The 16,494-nt window shown below is 63.6% G+C and overlaps 3 protein-coding genes across 3 annotated transcripts; 1 reads left to right on the top strand and 2 right to left on the bottom strand.

The window, feature by feature from the left end:
• Positions 1 to 290: 290 nt before the first annotated feature.
• On the bottom strand, positions 291 to 4,479 carry AAMP (angio associated migratory cell protein). Its single transcript, XM_082284885.1, has 11 exons — positions 4,379 to 4,479; positions 3,908 to 4,060; positions 3,364 to 3,483; positions 3,108 to 3,247; positions 2,870 to 3,014; positions 2,648 to 2,731; positions 2,287 to 2,402; positions 1,819 to 1,922; positions 1,255 to 1,345; positions 830 to 984; positions 291 to 566 (listed from the first exon to the last, which is right to left on the bottom strand). Exons 1-11 carry the CDS (start codon positions 4,464 to 4,466, stop codon positions 491 to 493), a joined length of 1,272 nt encoding a protein of 423 aa, XP_082141011.1. The 5' UTR covers positions 4,467 to 4,479; the 3' UTR covers positions 291 to 490.
• Positions 4,480 to 4,656: 177 nt separating this feature from the next.
• On the top strand, positions 4,657 to 16,314 carry PNKD (PNKD metallo-beta-lactamase domain containing). Its single transcript, XM_082285597.1, has 12 exons — positions 4,657 to 4,764; positions 5,154 to 5,367; positions 5,560 to 5,713; positions 12,467 to 12,654; positions 13,619 to 13,734; positions 13,944 to 14,056; positions 14,312 to 14,370; positions 14,511 to 14,603; positions 14,840 to 15,003; positions 15,105 to 15,191; positions 15,300 to 15,415; positions 15,612 to 16,314. Exons 1-12 carry the CDS (start codon positions 4,737 to 4,739, stop codon positions 15,783 to 15,785), a joined length of 1,506 nt encoding a protein of 501 aa, XP_082141723.1. The 5' UTR covers positions 4,657 to 4,736; the 3' UTR covers positions 15,786 to 16,314.
• TMBIM1 (transmembrane BAX inhibitor motif containing 1) lies at positions 6,141 to 12,356 on the bottom strand. The gene is made up of 12 exons (XM_082285487.1): positions 12,048 to 12,356; positions 8,777 to 9,039; positions 8,590 to 8,672; positions 8,455 to 8,519; positions 8,274 to 8,327; positions 8,100 to 8,150; positions 7,898 to 7,937; positions 7,729 to 7,766; positions 7,412 to 7,499; positions 7,221 to 7,316; positions 6,898 to 6,951; positions 6,141 to 6,800 (listed from the first exon to the last, which is right to left on the bottom strand). Exons 2-12 carry the CDS (start codon positions 9,009 to 9,011, stop codon positions 6,657 to 6,659), a joined length of 948 nt encoding a protein of 315 aa, XP_082141613.1. The 5' UTR covers positions 9,012 to 9,039; positions 12,048 to 12,356; the 3' UTR covers positions 6,141 to 6,656.
• Positions 16,315 to 16,494: the final 180 nt, after the last annotated feature.

Here is a 16,494-nt window from a genome sequence, read left to right as displayed (position 1 = left end):
ATTGTGGAACATACAAGTTCTGGTGAACTTAGGGGTGCAATACCCCGATCTGGGAATAGCCTGTTCTGTTAGAGAACTCCTGGACTGTACAGAGCAGGATTTTCTTACCTTCAGCTAGCAACCTGCACCCTTCCTTCCTACCCTGACCCCCTCATTCCCCCTGGCAGGGAGAGCTAGGATGGGAGTCTCTGCCACTGATCCTCAGGCCATGGCTGGATGCTGGGGAGATCCCTGAGGAGGGAGCACAGCTCCCCAGGTCCTCTTCCCCAAAACAAGCAGAGTAGATGGCATCCAGTTAAGTGAAATAATTTATATAATTAAAGACATCTTCATACAAAACCCCCAGCTTGGCCCCTAGGTGGTGAGGGCAAAGCAGGGCAGGCTGGAAAATTACAAAGCACGCACTGGAGAAGGGTGGTGAAACCATGTCCCTCGTCCCTCTGTACACAAGGTGCAGGGCAGCGCCGGGACGCCATCCCTTGACACAGTTCTAGCGATCAGGGCGCTGGACGCAGAACACTTTGGCTTGGTGGTCGCCAGAGGTGGTCACCACAATGGAGGCATCCCTGCAGGGAGACAGGGCTCAGAGGTGGGGTGGGGGCTTCCAGTACCCCTAACCATCACCCCCGGCGCAGCTCTGAAGTGCTGCACTTCCCCCTTGAGACCCTCAAGTCTCAGCATGGACCTGGGTCTGTCCTGCACCTTGGGACCAGACCCCAAGGGCACTCAAAGGAGAGACAGCTTGTGATTTGAGCTCCTAGGCTGGAGGCCCCTGCCATCACTGCTCCCTCCACCCAGCAGGGAAGGGGGCTAGAGGTTGCCCGCTCACTTGTTGACGGCAAAGTCGAGGATTTCAGCGGAGTGCCCTCGGTACTCGCTGATCATCTTCCCCGAGCGGGCGTCCCAGAGCCGCACGGCCCCGTCCAGGCTGCAGGTGTACACCACGGCCGAGCTCTCCTCCCACAGCAGCTGCACGATCCCTGACTGGGGTAGCAGGAGACCACAGTGGGGACCTCCAGCAAGTCTTAGCTCCCCCCATGTGCCCCCACCCCCTCATGGTTTCTGCCATGTCCCCAGGAGAGTCAGACCCCAGCTCCAAGCACATCCGCTGTGCAGAGACTGCGGCTGCCCTTTGGGGAAGCCCAAGGCTAAGGGAGAAGTACAAATTGGGAACTTGCCCCTGGGCTCTGAGGGAGATCTCCAACAGGCCCAAAGCCCACCTTCCAGGCCTAGGGAGAGGGGGTAGGGCTGTACCTCGTGTTGGCACTTATGCCTCAGGCACTGGGTGGAGAGGTCATAAATAGCCAGTGTGCCGTCCAGGTAGCCCACAGCAGCCAGTGGCATCCTGCAGAGAGGGGAACAGGCATTACATGGGACATGGGGAAGCAGGGATGGAAACACGTAAAGGCTCCGAGTAAAAGGCAAACCCTATGCTGAAGGCTGCACTGTGTGGACAAGATGAGGGACAACCCAATGGCTAGAGCCATCAAACACCCCACTTGGGAAACCCAAGAGTACAGCAAGTCAGCAATCAGCCCATAGTTTGTGAAGAAAATGACAATGTCTGGGCAGGAAAACAGCTGTCTGGAGAGTATCCCAGCCAAACAGTGGTCCAACAGGCTAGCCCAGAATCCCAACAGTTGCAGGGAGGACTGAGCAGCTGGTGTCCCTTGGCCTCACACCCAAGTGATCTCCACACCCAGCCGGGGAGGATGGAGGCAAGAGAAATGCAGCAGATTGAGCGCAAGGGATGCAAATGGATCTGTGTGACAAGCCCTGTGAGATCTAGCACTGAAGAGGGGCTGTCCCAACACTCACACGTTACAGAAGCCCAGCGACTCCACCGAGTTGGACTCTGCCTCCTCGCCCTCACCGATGGGTGCCTTGGGGGTCACACTCTCCATCTTGAACACGCACACCACCTGGGTAGAGGGAGGGTGACTATACCCCGAGGGAAGGAGACCCAGATGCACAGAGGTCCCGTCCTTACTCGGTACCGAGCCTGCACCCTCATCAGAAGGCCCGGCTCCAAATCCTCAGCTCCTGGGAGCAAACAAGAGGGAACTTCCTTCCAGGAGCCGGGCGGGACCACGCAGCCCGCGCTCCACCCGCAGCGCGAGGGCGCCGCCTGCCGGCTGCCGATGGCCGCACACCGGCCCTGGGTTTGGGGTTCCCCAGCGCTCCCGGCTCTGCCCTCGGCCCAGGACAGGGGCCTGGGGGGTCTTCAGCTCTCCTGAAGATCTCCTGAAGCTCTCCTGAAGCTCTGCCCTGCCCACACAGACCCACCTTGCCTGTGGCGGAGTTGACCAGCTTGGCGTGGCAGTCCACAGAGCCCGTCATGATCAAACTGCCATCCTGGTTGCTGGCCACACACGTCAAGGGGTCCTGATGGCCATCCTGGCCTGGGGGGTGAGCAGCAGGTATGAGGTTTAAGTGTCCTCCCCACGGAGACCCAGTGAGCCATAAAACGCACCCTCCTGCAGCCTCCACCCGGCTCTGCCAGCACCCCAGCAAGCAAGAGGCACCAGTGGGGACAGAGAAACCCAGTGCCAGGCTGCCTCCTGCCCAACCAGGCAGCGGTCAAAGACCACTAGAAGGGGCTGTTCACCAGTTAGGGAGTAGGCCAGGTGATAAACCTCCTCCTTACCTTTCAGGACATGCAGCGAGGTTCCCTGCTTTAGGTCCCAGATGCGCATGGTCCCGTCCTCATACCCCACCACTGCTCGCTTCCCTGCATGAGACAGAGACAACAAATATAGACAGGGCCCCACTCATCCCCCCACCTCCCATTCAGCACAGACTGGTAGAAGCAGGAGGGCCCACACAGAGCTGGTGACATTTCCCACTCCAGAGAGGCCCCATGCCTCACCATCAGGCAGGATCCTGCCACATGTGGCTGGGCATGCGGGACCCTGAAACGTTTTGCAATCCCCACTGGGGATCTTCCACATCCAGGTGTTGCCATCAGCTGTGCCTGCCAGAAGTACGTGGGCTTGAGGGTGCCACTCCATCCACTGGGCAGAGAGAGGGACAGGCAGCGTCACAGAAGTGTCACCCCACTTCCTGGCTGGGGAGCTCCCCACTGCACCAGGGGTTCCACCACTCACCTCCAAGTCCCCCACCTCGAAGGACCACACTTCCTCCTTGGCATCCACCCGCCACACTTTGATAAGCCCAGACATGTCACCTGTGGCCACGAACACAGAGTCGTGACTGAAGCCAGCACAGGTAACCGAGTCCTTGTGTCCTAAAAACATAAGGGGACAGAGACTGCTCAGGCCAAGGTATGGAAGATAGTCAGGAGCACAGCATCAGCTGGAGAAAAATGTGTCCAGATAGACACAGCTGTTCACTGCACCTCACCTGAGCACTCAAACAGGAGCTCCCCATCGCTCACACGCCACACGAAGGCCTTGTCATCCTCCCCACCTGTCACTGCCAGCGTGTTGGTCTTGGGGTCAAGGCTCACACAAAAGACAGAAGCTTCAAAAAAGAGTAAGGAGAGGCTACATGGCTACAGTGCCGATCCCACCTCACCTGACATTCCCACGGGGTCCAAACCCCATGCAGCCCTCGGTCTGGGTGGGATGTCAGGAAGCTGACCTCCCAGCCCAGCCCAGTGCAAATCAATTCTTCACGTGGGGGAGGAGCAGCACAGGCTTTTTGCTGAGCTTAGGGCCAGCTGCCGTGATGGGAGGCCCAAAGGGCTCCTCCACCAGATCATGAGGCAAAAACAAGCCCAGGGCAGCTCTGAGTCCTGATGGCTGTCCCAGGAAGGCTGGGAGACAGCAGCCTGGCAAAGCCCTCCGCAATCCTGGACTCTGCAGAAAGCCAAGATGAAACCAGGTCCCGAGGGGGGGGGGGGGGGGGGGGGTCCCAGCTGCTGCTGCCCGTGCCCAGCACTCACCCGAGTGGAGGGAGAACGTGACCTCACTGTCATCCTGTGCCTCCATGCCGTCCTCCACCCCCTCGTCATCCTCCGACTCCCAAGCCTCTGCATCGGGCTCTTCTGCCCCCTCATCCTCAAAGTCCACGTCCTCCATCTCCTCGGCCAGGTCATCTGCAGAGGGCGAAGGTCAGGGCGCGGATCGCGGCCTGCCCGGCTCGACCCTCTCGGGGCGGCTGTGAGCTCGGCGGGACAGAGGGGGTCCCCGCGGGACGGGGCAGCGGGGGATGCGCGATGCAGCCGCGGCCCCGAGACCCAGGGCAGGGAAACCGCAGGGGAACGGGGCGCGACGCGCGGAGAGGCCGCGGGCCGGGGGTATGCACCGGCCGGGCCTGGCACTGGGGTGGGGCCGCAGCGCTCCCGGTGCCCCGGCGGGAGGCCGGAGACCCCGCAGGCCCCGCCCGGTGCGCGGCGCAGGGTGCCCCGTCTCACCCGGCCCGGGCGGGCCCAGCTCCACCACCTCGATGATCTCCTCGTCGCCGTGCAGGCCCAGCGGCCCCGGGCCCTCCCCGGGCTCCATGCCGACCCACCCCGCCGCCACCGCCGCTTCCGCCGCTTCCGCCGCGCGCCCCGCCCCGGCCAATCCCCGCCCGTCCCAGCCAACCACGGCCCGAGTCCGCGCGCGGATCCCGCCCTTTCCGCCAGCGGGGCGGCCCGGCCCCGCCCTGCGCGGCGCACTCTGGGAGTTGTAGTTCTCTGCGCACGGAGCGTGCGGCACCGCCCGCAGACAGTCCCTGCGCGGCGAGACTGCAGCTCCCGGCATGCAGCGGAGCCGCCGCACACCGGCACCATGGCGGCGGCGCGAGGCGGATTGCGCGGTAACGGCCGGAGGGAGCAGGGGGAAACCCCGGGGCGGGGGGACCGGGACCGTCCCGCCACCACCCTCACGGCACGGTCCCGCGGCCTTCGGCACACGGGCCCCGAGACGCGCCCCAGCCCAGCCCCGGTGGGGAGAGCCACGCCCCCGCTGAGCTTGGCCACGCCCCGCCCAGCTTAGGCCCCGCCTTCGAGCGCCCCCTGGCGGAAGGGCAGGGGCTATGGCGGGGGATGGGGGTGGGGATGGGGCTCGGGATGTCATCCTGGGGCAGGGATAAGGGCCGGGAAAAGGGCGGGGGTACGGGCAGGGACAGGAGCTTCAGGCAGCCCGGGCTGAGCCCCCCACACTCTACCCCATGGCTGTCCCTCCCTAATGCCTCTCTCCCCGCAGGACTGCTGGTGGCAGCAGGCCTTTCAGCGTGTCCTGCCAGGACCTGGGGGCGGCCGGACCCCCGGGGCACACGGCTCTTCGGGCAGAGCTGCCACCGGCCAGCGGGACAACGGGCCAGTCAGGAGCCTGGCAGCGGGGGGCTCCCCGAGGGGGTGGAGTACATCCCCACGCGCAAGAAGGGCAAGAACCCGATGAAGCCGGTGGGGGTGGCCTGGTGAGTGGCTCTGGTGGTGGGAGAGGGTCGGTACTGGGAGGCTGCGCTGCTCTGTGGGGCTCTGGGGTGGAACAGGGGGCTTGGGGGGCTGTAGTACTGAGCAGGGCACTGTCCATGGAGCCCCGGAGTGGCACAGTGCCCTTGTTTCCCCACCAACTCTCTCCATCTCCTTGACTGCTGGCTGTCCTGCAGGGCCATTGGATTGCCTTCCGGCATCATCCTCTTCCTCCTGGTCAAACGGCAAGTGGACAAAAACCGCCTTGAGCAGCTCAAAATCCGCCGAACGATGATGGAAGCCAACCAGGGCGAGTATGAGTCGGAGCGATACAGCAGGGTGGTCAGGGGGGCATAGCCAAGCTGCCCCCCATCCCCAGGCTGTCACTGTGGCACACTGGAGGAGCTGGCCAAGGGGACGCCAGCCCCATGAAACACATGACAGTGGCATCTGCCCTGCCTGTCCAGACCATGAAGTGATTGTGGAGCTGAATAGGGACAAATAAAGTGAAACAGCTCAGTGCTGCAGTGGTTGCTCCCTCAATGCTCAGCCCAAGGTTCTGCCTGCCTCACCAGCAGGGGCCCCAGTTGTTCTGCGGCAAGGCTTCTGCCCACAGGGGCAGGGGTGACAGGCAGGGGAGGGAGGCCAGGCCTGGAGCAGTCTGACCTTGGTTTTCCCATCCCAAAGCAGTGTTTGTGCTGCCCCAGGCCGCAGCCCCCGCTGAGGCTGCCCACAGGATTTTTTAGGGAGTTGCCATACCAGTAAGACTGGGACCATCTGGAAAACTGAAGTGTTTTATTTAGCAAGTGCAACTTAGCCCACATCCGTGGCTGCAGGGCCTCTGCAATGTGAGCTCTGCCACGGAGGTCCCAGCTGCCCCCTGCCCACACCGGGCACAGCCACAGCTCGGGGAGGGGGCATGGCCAGAGCCACATTTAAGGCACAGAATGAATGACACCAACTGTTCTCTGCCAAAAAATCCCAACATGATCCCAGCAGCCGCTGCCAGCTCCCTGTGCCCAGGCAGGGCTGTGACATTCCGCTGCCAGCCCAATGCCATTGGCACAGCCTTGGTAAGCGGTGCCAAAGCCAGGCTAAACTGCCTGAACGCTGGCAGCCAGTCCCCCCCACTGCCCTCAAAGGCTTGTTGGGGGATGATCAAGGGAAGCCCTTTCCTTAGCAGCCTACAGGTAGGAATGCCAAAGCATTAGGAGTCACAGTAAGCGGACTATCCTGTACAGAGACCAGATGAGGGGTGAGGGGCAGCCAGAGAGGGACAGGAGGGATCCCAGGGCTAATCCCGGCCTACTATCTGCAGGATGAAGGTAAAGATGTAGATGATGTCAGTGTAGATGGTGAGGGCACCGTAGACATATTCCTCGGGGCTCAGTGTGTTCTTCCTGTTCCCCAGCACAAGTTGGGTGTCATAGGCAAGGAACTGCGGGGACAGAGAACATCAAGCAAGGACCAAGGGGGAATTCCTCCCTCCCCAGCCCCTGCCCGACACCCTCTGCCCGCTCCAGCTGTCAACTCACCAGTGTGAACGCGATGGCCCCAATGGCCGCGTACAGCATGTGGAGCCAGGGGACCTGTGCGGGAAGGGGACACGGGCAGGGTGAGCCGGGGTGCTGGCAGGCAGCAGGCAAGGCAGGGCAGGTCCTGCCCACACCTGGCTCCTGAGGAGCTGCTTCTGATGCCGACGCACCCTCTCCCTGTGGGCAAGCTGCCTTCCGTGGCTCAAACCACACCCTGCTTCCCAGCAAGGGGACCACCCAAACCCCCTGCCTGCACCAGCCCTGGGGATACCCAACCAGGAACAGCCATGCCACCCCACCACCCCTCTGTCCTGCCCACTCACATATTTGAAGGAGAGGACAATGGCAGTGATGATCCCGGTCACCATGACCACAATGCCCAGCACGCAGAATAGCCCCGGACACGACGTAAAATCAACCTGATGGGGGGACACACACAGTTGTCACAGGAGAGCCCAGGGTGTCCCCACACCTGGCCCACAGAGGGCAGGGCAGGGTGTGTCCCTCTCCTTGCCTTGGTCTGGAAGCAGAAGATGGTCACAACAATGGCCACAATGGCGGTGATGAGCATGGCAATCAGGACAGCTTTTGTCTGGTACATGCTACAGAGAGAAGCAACAACAAAGTCACCTCACACTTCAGCATCCCCCTGCCACAAGGGTGTTGGTGACCCTCCCCCATAGCCCCAGTCCTGGACAGGAACCCTGCAGTCCCTGACCCCAAGGGACTGGAGCATCCCCTGGCTCCTGGCAGCCTCTCACTTGAGCTGGCTGCATTGTGGAGGACAAGAGGGACCCCGGATCCTATCACCGCAGGGTCCCCAGGGCGTACCTGGCAATCGTGCCTGTCATCAGCCCCATGGCCAGCGTCTGTGGGAGAGAAGGGTGAGCTCAGTGGGCTGCCCGCCTGCCCACGTCCTCCTATCCCTCCCAGCCCACCTGGGGAGCTGGGGTGCCACAGGGGCACCACCAGGACCCCTCACCAGTCCCAGCCCACTCACAAAGATGCTCAGCAGGATAATATTCCAGGGGAAGCGTCTCCTGAGGACGAAACAGGAGAGAGGTGAGCTAGTGACAGCAACCATGTCGCATCCCCCTGGTCCCCATCACCCAGGGGCAGCCCCAGGCATGAACCCATCTTGATGCTCTGGAGACACCCCCCCCATACCCATGCACCCCATTCTGCGCATCCCAGAGACTCACCGGGGACCCTGGCAGCAGGCCAGCACCAGGTAGGTCACCAGGAACACAGCACTGCAAGGAGAGACAGCGGGTGTCAGCCCCACAACCCCCTACCAGGATCAGCCCCTGGGCTGGGAGACTGCGGATGTGGGGGTACGAGCTGGGGGCATGCGAGCCAGCAGAACCCCTACTCACTATGAGGCGTAGTAGATGGCGACATTCCTCTGGACAAAGGAGCGGACAGGGTGGCTGTGGGACAGGAGGGACAAGTGTGAGGGAGAGGAGACAGCACCTGCTGTCCCCTCTGAACATCCCCCCAAGGAACTCAAGCTTCCCTCTTTTTCACAACAAGGGTAAGGAAGAACCCTCTACTCACACAAAGGTGAACACAGAGATGATTCCCACTGTCACCAGGAGCTGCAGGGAGATGATGGCATAGACCTGCAAGAGACAGGGAAGTCAGCACTTGGCCCCCCACCCTAACAGGTGCCCCTGGCTCCTTGGGACTCACCTTGCGGATGAAGGTGTGCCGGACTTTCCTATCATCCCAGTCAACTGATTGGAAGGCGGAGCCATCTCCAAGGCCGTTGTCTCCTGTGATAGTGGACACCCCTCAGCACCAGGATCAGCCATGCAGCCCCTAACAGCACCCCTGCTTCTAGTGCCCTCCCCCAAATAAACCAAGGTGTCCCACTTACCAAACCGCATAGGCATGGTCGGCATGGCCATGCCCGGATGAGAGTACCCCCCTGATGCAGGGTACCCCCCTGATGCGGGGTACCCCCCTGGCTGTGGGTACCCCGCCCCCGCAGGGTATCCCCCAGGCTGCGGGTACCCCCCAGCATAGTGGGGGGGCTGGGGGTACCCCCCTGGGGGTGGTGGGTAGAGTGGGTTCTTGTCATCATAGGGGGGTGGTGCGCTGGGCTGCGACATGCCGGTTCCCTGCGTCTCCCACGGGCACCTGGAGGGAACAGAAGACGTGGGGCTTCAGCACAGGTCCCCGGGCAGGACCTGCTCTTGGCGAGTGGAGCCAAGGGTGCAGTGACAGAGGGGATTGTGCAGCCACAAAACCTCCCCCTCCCACTTTAATAGTGGCTCCTAATTAGTAAGGACGAGTTGGCCTCAATGCCAGCAGGTCATTGAGAGACAAGGGATGTCCCCACTGTCCCTTGGCTGGGGCCACCTGCATTCCTGTGCCTTGAGTCCCCGGCACCCGCGTCAGTGGTCAGCCACGGGCAGGGCACAGCCACGCGCTGACTCAAGCTGCGTCAGGGACGTGACCTTTTCAGAAGAGATCTGACCTCTCCAGTCTTTGAAGCCCACCCTGACACTGCCAGGGAAGCAGCACCCCTGGCTGGTCTGTGGCTCCGGGTAGCACCACACTGAGGACAAATGGTATCACCCTGCTGACTTCCTGGGATGGAAACACAGGGTCTGATCCTCATCACAATCACACAGATCCCACTTCCCCCCCCCTCCATTTCGGGGGTGTTCCCCACCCAACAGATGCATGGGTCACACAGGGGCTCTAGAACTCCTGAGTCCTCTCAGGGAGTAATAAGGCGAAGTGACACCCACGTCACCTCTACAGGAGATGGACTCTTCCTCGGGGAGTGGAGTTGAGACCCCCCTGGGGCTGAGCTCCCCTCCTCGGCCACAGCAGGCCCCCTCACAGAACCCCCGGCAGCTGTGAGCAGGCAGCCCGGGCTCAGGGCCAGCTGCAGGAGGAGGAGAAGGAAAGCAGGATCTCCAAGGCCAGGAAAACAACAGCGCTGCCAGTAGACAGTGCCAGGCCTTTACGCACCTCCCACCCCCTCAGCACTGGCACCCCAGACCCCAGGCAGGCGCCAGGACCCCCCACAATCCTCCTGCCTGCAGCAGTGATGTGATCTTGGGACCATCCCAGGGAAGGAACCAAGATCTGATCCTTGCCAGGACCAGGCTGGGAGGGGATTGGGCACTTCCTCCTGTGTGACGCCAGTGCTTCCCGCAGCCGGGCTGGACAGGCAGCGATGCTGGGGGCACACCCATACCAGTCATGCTGGGCTGGGGGGAGCAGTTCCGTGTCTGTGCCTCCATTCCTCCTTCCATCCAACTGTCCCAGCCACGGCAGAGCTGCCACAGTCACGCTGCCCTTCATCCTTGCGATGACGACAGCACCAAAAATAAATAACTGGCGTGGCAGTGACCACATGGATAGGAAGTTCACTTTCTCCATGTTGTGGTTTCCCAGAAAGCACACGGTACCCCCCCGGTATCTCCTCATCTGTGCAGCCAGGGAACGGCCCAAAACAGGACCTTGACCCTATGAAAGCCTCTGTGACTGACACCGAAGTTACAGGGGGACTGGAGTCCCCAGGAAGGAACCCAGGTGTCTGGAGAAAGTGGGGCTGTATCTGACTGGCACAGGATCATCAGCGGGGTCCTACCCTGTGCCCATGACCACCACCTTGTGACTGCTCCAGACCCTCCTGTTCCCACCCCATTGGGGTAGCCTTGGGCACAGGGAAGGAACCAGCCTGACGGGTCCCAGCAGCTGCCACACCCAGGGAAGCAGGCAGCTGAACCCTCCTCGGTCCATGGCACTGCACGGTCCCGAAACCGAGGTCACCAGTTAGATGGTAGGCCATGCAGGGCCAGCTCAGTGACCCTGGCATGACACGGTCCCTGGAGACAGGGTGCTACTCTGCACTGCCACCGTGACTCAGCACAGATAAGGCACATGTGGCAGGGACATGGGGCACAGGCAACCATCATCCCTTTTACAGCCCCACGGGTAGCCCAGGTTGTGTCCCCACCACCCGCCCTGGCATTCCTGCCAGGCTCAGGCCCCTGCCACCAGCTCCATGGGTTCCCTGGGGTTACACAACCACTTTAAGAGGGGATCATGGTTTGGGGTGGGGGACAGAGCTCCCCACACTCAAACTGTCTGAGAAAGTATCTCACTCTTGAAGAGCCTGGAAGCTCCCACCATTACAGCACAGGTTGGTACAACACAGCCTGGTATGGCACAGCACAGAGTGGCACAGCACAGTGGCACAGCCTGGCACGGCATGGCACAGACTGGTACGGTACAACAGGGCACAGCTGCCTCGTGCAGCACAGCACGGCTCAGTACAGCACAACCCAACACAGCACAACTTGTCCTGGCCAGGCCCAGCCCAGGCCAGCCCTGTTCAGCTCACACAAGCGGGTCAGTATGGCCCTCCTGGGCCGGATGTCCCCGCTGCCCCACACCACTCACACACGACACAAGTTTCCTGGGGTTCAGCACGACCACTCCTACATCCCTGCCCCTCTGCAAGCTCTCTCCCGGGGGGCAGAGACATCGGACAGAGGTGTCCTCCTACGCCCCAGCCCCAGCACCCCCCACCACCCAGTGCTGGTCCCCACGCACCTCCATGGGGTCACCCCCACACCTTGCCGGGCACAAACCCGTGCCCACCCCTCCCGAGACACCCCACGGGGTCCGTGGGGACACCCTCCACAGCACAAGCGTCGCTGCCCTCCCACGAACCACCCCGCACCACGCCCCGATTCCCCGCCACGCTATCGCGTGGGGTCCGGAAAACAGCACCAGCGCCACCGTGGGACCCCACCGTGGTCCGCGTGGGGGTCCTGTGCCCCCGCGTCCCTGCTCGTGGGACCGCGCTCCGTCCCCCTTCCTCCCGCCGGACCTCAACCCGACGTGCCCCCACCCACTCCGGTGACGGGGGAGCGGGGGGTGGCAGCGCGTCCCCGCTGTTTAGCGACCGGCCGCCCACCCTCGCCCAGTCCCCGTCGGCCGCCGGGACGCTCGGGAGAGCACCGGGATAGCCCCTCGCCGGCTGCGGCACCGGAGTGCGCGGGGTCAGGGGGGTGGGGGGACGAACCGAGAGGAGGGGAGTCGAGAGAACGAAGGGGACCGCCAGGGGCCTCAGGCGGGACTCGGGAACGGCGGGGGGCGCGGAGCGGGGCGGGCCACCCTACCTGCTGCGCGCTGCTCCGCTGGGCTACGGCCGAGACCAGACGGGACGAGCCGGGACGGGACGGGCAGGCGGGGCGGGGGTAGCCACCGCCCTCCGCGCCCCCCCGCGGCTGCTCCGCGCCCTGCACCCGGGACGGCCGGTGCCCGGGAGCGGGGTGCGCTCCCGCCTGTTGCTCCCCAGGACGGACCCCGCTGGCCCTCGCCCGCCCCGCCCTGGACTTTTTTCCCGACGGCTCTGACGTCACTCAGGGACCCCCTTCCTCACGCGGTGACGTCATCGGGGGGACACCCCTAGCAGCGGCGGGGGGGGGGAATCCCCTCCTCTGGGCGGGTGACGCGAGTGCTGTGCCGAGCGTGGGTCCCTCCCCCGCTCCCGGTGCCGCGGCGGCGGGGCCGGCAGGGGGCGCGGCGGGGCCGGCAGGGGGCGCGGCGCGGCGGGCGCGTGACGCCGGTTGGCGGCATGGCCGCGGGGCCCGGCGGGGCGGCGGCGGCGGCGGCAGCGGCCGGGGCGCGCGGGCTCGGGGCCGCCTGCCTGCGCCTCCTCCGCCGCGCCCGCCGCGCCGCCGCCGCGCTCATGGCCTTCGCCGCCCCGCTGCTGTTCCGCCTGGGGTGAGTGAGCGACAGAGCGAGCGTTCGCCGCTGCGGGACCCCCGCGGGGAGGGAGCCACCGCCGCCCGCCTTTGTGCCGCCGCCGGGAGGGAGGGCCCACCGCTCTCCCCTGCTTGTGCGGAGCCGCCCGGGGAGCAACCTGCGGCCGCGCCGGCACGGAGAGACCGGGCTGGGGCTCAGCCCGCCCCGGCCGGGGCAGTGAGGCGGGCGGTATCAGCCCGGCCGCTGGGACCGGGCATGAGCCACCGGCTCCCTCCGCACGGCGCCGGTCACTCTCCCCTACGGGCGCCTGCTCACCGCTGACCTGCCCCGTTGCCCCGGCCGTGGTCAGGCTACCTGGTGCTGGCAGGAGCCCCGGCTCCCCGGTTTCGGGCTCCTACCGCCGCAGACGCAGGGGACCCCCGACTACTGCAGGGATCGCTCCCGGTGTCCCATCCAGGGGTGCCCTCGGCCGGGAATAGGCTTTGCAAGCGGGGACGTTACATGTCGGTCATGGCACCATTCCCCAATCGCTGCTGTGTAAACGGGGAGGTCCCTCCGAACTCCGCAGCCTGTTGTCTTTTTCACCCCCACATGCACGGGGGTATCTCTTGCCTCCCTTTTCCTCGGCCCATTCTCTCTCCCCTGATCCCCCGGACCATGGCAAGCTTGGGCATGTCCTCCCCGGAGCATCGGGAGGGACAGCCGGCTTCGGCCCCTCCTGGTGAGCACCCCGCAGCAATGCTCCCCACCAGTCCTTGCTGCCCGAAGCAGCTGGAGGGCGTCTGCTTGGAGAACCAGCCCTGCCCTCACTACCCATCTGGGGTATGGAGTACACACACACACCACCTCCAGCGCCCCCGAATGAGAAAGTGGCCCTGTATGTGTTCCCTGTGGGAGTTCCAGCCCCGGCAGTAGCCCCCTCCCCAAGTGGGCTCCTTAGAGGGACTGGGGTTTAATGACGAGGGGTGTCTGCCCTCCCTAGGTACAGCCTGTACGCCCGCACACGCCTGGGCTACCTCTTCTACCAGCGGCAGGTGAAGAAGGCACGGGAGCGGTACCCGCACGGCCACTCCGTGCCCCAGCCCTACTGCTTCCCTGGTGAGTCCCGGCGAGCCCCTCCCACGCCATGACTTTGCAGTGTCCCCCCAGCACTGGCACTTTGGGGTGGGGAGGGGTTGCCATCACTGAATTGCCCGAAGCATGTTTAACTAAGAATTTGATGTAAGATGTGGGGAGTTTGGCCTGGACTCCCCCTTTTCCAGCTGAGGGGGTCATGCCCTGATTCTGTCTGTTCTCCTCCCCCCCAGGGGTGAAAATCCTGCCCATTCCTGTGCTCTCCAACAACTACAGCTACCTAGTCATCGACACTGGCTCCAGCCAAGCGGCCATCATCGACCCCTCTGACCCACTGGCTGTACAGGTGAGACCCCCACAGCCCCTCATCTGGTGTTTGGGTGTCTCCAGGTGAGGGGGTGGCATGTCTCTGTATTTTGGGGTTAGAGGGGAGCAAATCTGCCCCTAAACTGCAGCCCTTAAGTGCCCAAGGCAAGATGGAGCATGACAGGGCTCATCCAGCACCTGGGGAGCTGGCAGTGGACAGGGTTTAGGGGGAAACTGGTACTTGGGTTCTCTGTCCCCCCTGATCTCTCTGTCCATATTTCCTCCCCATTCCCAGGCTGCCATTGAAGAAGAGGGGGTGATGCTGGAGGCCATATTCTGCACACACAAACACTGGTAAGGGCAAGCAGTGGCCCTGGGAGGGTTGGTAGCTGCTGTGAAGGTTGCCCCAGCTGAGGTGACCCCCAGCCCTGCCCCGTTTAGTGGGGGGGAGTACAGGGGGGCACATTTAGGGTCTCTGACCTCCCTGTCTGCAGGGACCACAGCGGAGGGAACGAGGCGCTCTGCCAGAAGCACAGCTCCTGCAGGGTGTACGGCAGCGCTCTTGATGCCATCCCACAGCTCACCAAGTAAGTCCTGCGCCCCCCTAGCACCCATGTAAATTTGGGGGGGCTTCATTCCCAACCACCACTTGTGATGTCTGCGGCACTCACCCACCAGTCCATCCCCCCAGTACCATGTTGGGCAGAGGCCTGGCACGCTCCTGACACCAGTGTGCGGGGAAGGGTTGCCCAGGGGAGGTGGGTATTTTGAGGTGCTGAGGTTGAGGGGACCACCCTGACGGTGCCCCCTGTTCCCGGCACAGCCCACTTGCAGACAGGGAGAAGGTGAGCGTGGGCTGCCTGACCTTCGAGGCACTCGCCACACCTGGCCACACCGTGGGCCACATGGTGTACGTGCTGGATGGGGCGCCCTTTGGCAGCCCCCCCTGCCTCTTCTCCGGGGACCTCCTCTTCCTTGCTGGCTGTGGTGAGTGCACCCAACCCCAGACAGGGGTTATCCCGCCCTGGGATGGGCTTAGGGGTACCCCCCAGTGCCCCCCCATGACAGGCAGTTGTGTTGGGGTCCAGGTAGGCCGTTTGAGGGCTCCCCTGAGACCATGCTCGCCTCCCTGGACGTGGCCGTGGGCTTGGGCGAGGACACGCTGCTGTGGCCAGGTGAGTGTCCCCAGCAGCAGGGCACAGTTGCTGGTGTCCCCCTAGTCCCCACTGCCGAGAGAGAGCTGGGTGGGGGGGATGCTGAGGGCTGCATATGGGGGTCCACAGGCCACGAATATGCGCTGGAGTGCCTGACCTTCGCCAGCCTCCTGGAGTTGGACAATTCCGCGCTGGAGCAGAAGCTGCAGTGGGCAGTGCAGCAACGTCAGGAGAAGAGAAGCACGGTGAGGCGTGGGGGTCCCCTGGCTGCAGCACCCACCACCCCAACCCCTCATGGGGTTCCTTTGGCAGGGATGCTGCACCCCAACACCCTCTTGCATGGTGGGTGTCATAGTGGCAGGGGGTGATGGGGGCATTCCCAGCTCCCAGCATCCCAGGGGTGCTGCCTCCGGCAGGGGAGCTGAACGGCTTCCCCCACAGTGCCCCTCCACACTGGGAGAAGAGCAGACCTACAACCCCTTCCTGCGGACCCACCGGCCGGAGCTGCAGGAGGCACTGGGGCTGTGGCAAGGCACGGGGGAGGACCCTGATGCCTTCCGTGCCCGTGTTCTCAAGGAGGTGCGGAGGCGCAAGGACCTCTACCAAGCCACCTAGATCCCCCCCTCTCACTCCCCGGATCCCCCCTTTCCACGGGGCCGGGTGATGGTTGGGCACAGCGGGTCCAAGACTGTGGTTTGTTTTGCTGTGAATCTCCCTCCTGGGGTGTAGGGTTGGGGGAGGGGGAAGAGTGGACATCCCCTTAAGTGGGCACCCCACAAGTGATTCCTGCCTTTGCTCCCTCAGACTTGAGGGTCACCAGCTGTCACATAGAAGCACCTCAATCCCCTCTCAGGGGATCTGTAGCCCCCTGCCTCACTGCTGGGGCTCTAGGAATGGCACCAAGGGCTTCTCCTACACAACCCCCCCTGTTTTTCTGGGAGTCCCCAATTTCCCCTCCACCATCACCACTCGGCCTCCTCCCCTTAAGCCCCCAGTGTTGTGCATCTCCTTTGTGGGGGCTGGGACGGAGCCAGCAAGGGGAGGCGGGCGGCAGTACTACCTCCAGGCAAGGGACTCCTTTCCAGCACCCCGTCCTTGATGCCGGAGCCCCCCCTGTACGCACACACACACACACACACACTGGGACGGGGCCACAGGGTCACACTGCTGCGGTATGGGGGTGCTGCTTCACTGGGGATCGGAGCCACAATCACCCCCACGCCCCAAATAAAAGACTGGATCGATTTTATATGTGTTCGTCCCTTTCTCTCCGCGGCCCCTTTAAGAGGTGGGGCCAGGGCGTTGCCTGGGAGACCGTGAGGCG

Source organism: Coloeus monedula, assembly GCF_965178545.1.
Source record: "Coloeus monedula genome assembly, chromosome: 7".
NCBI lineage: Eukaryota > Metazoa > Chordata > Aves > Passeriformes > Corvidae > Coloeus > Coloeus monedula.
Note: the sequence above shows the minus strand (reverse complement) of the source record. Positions and strands in the feature narration are given on the sequence as shown.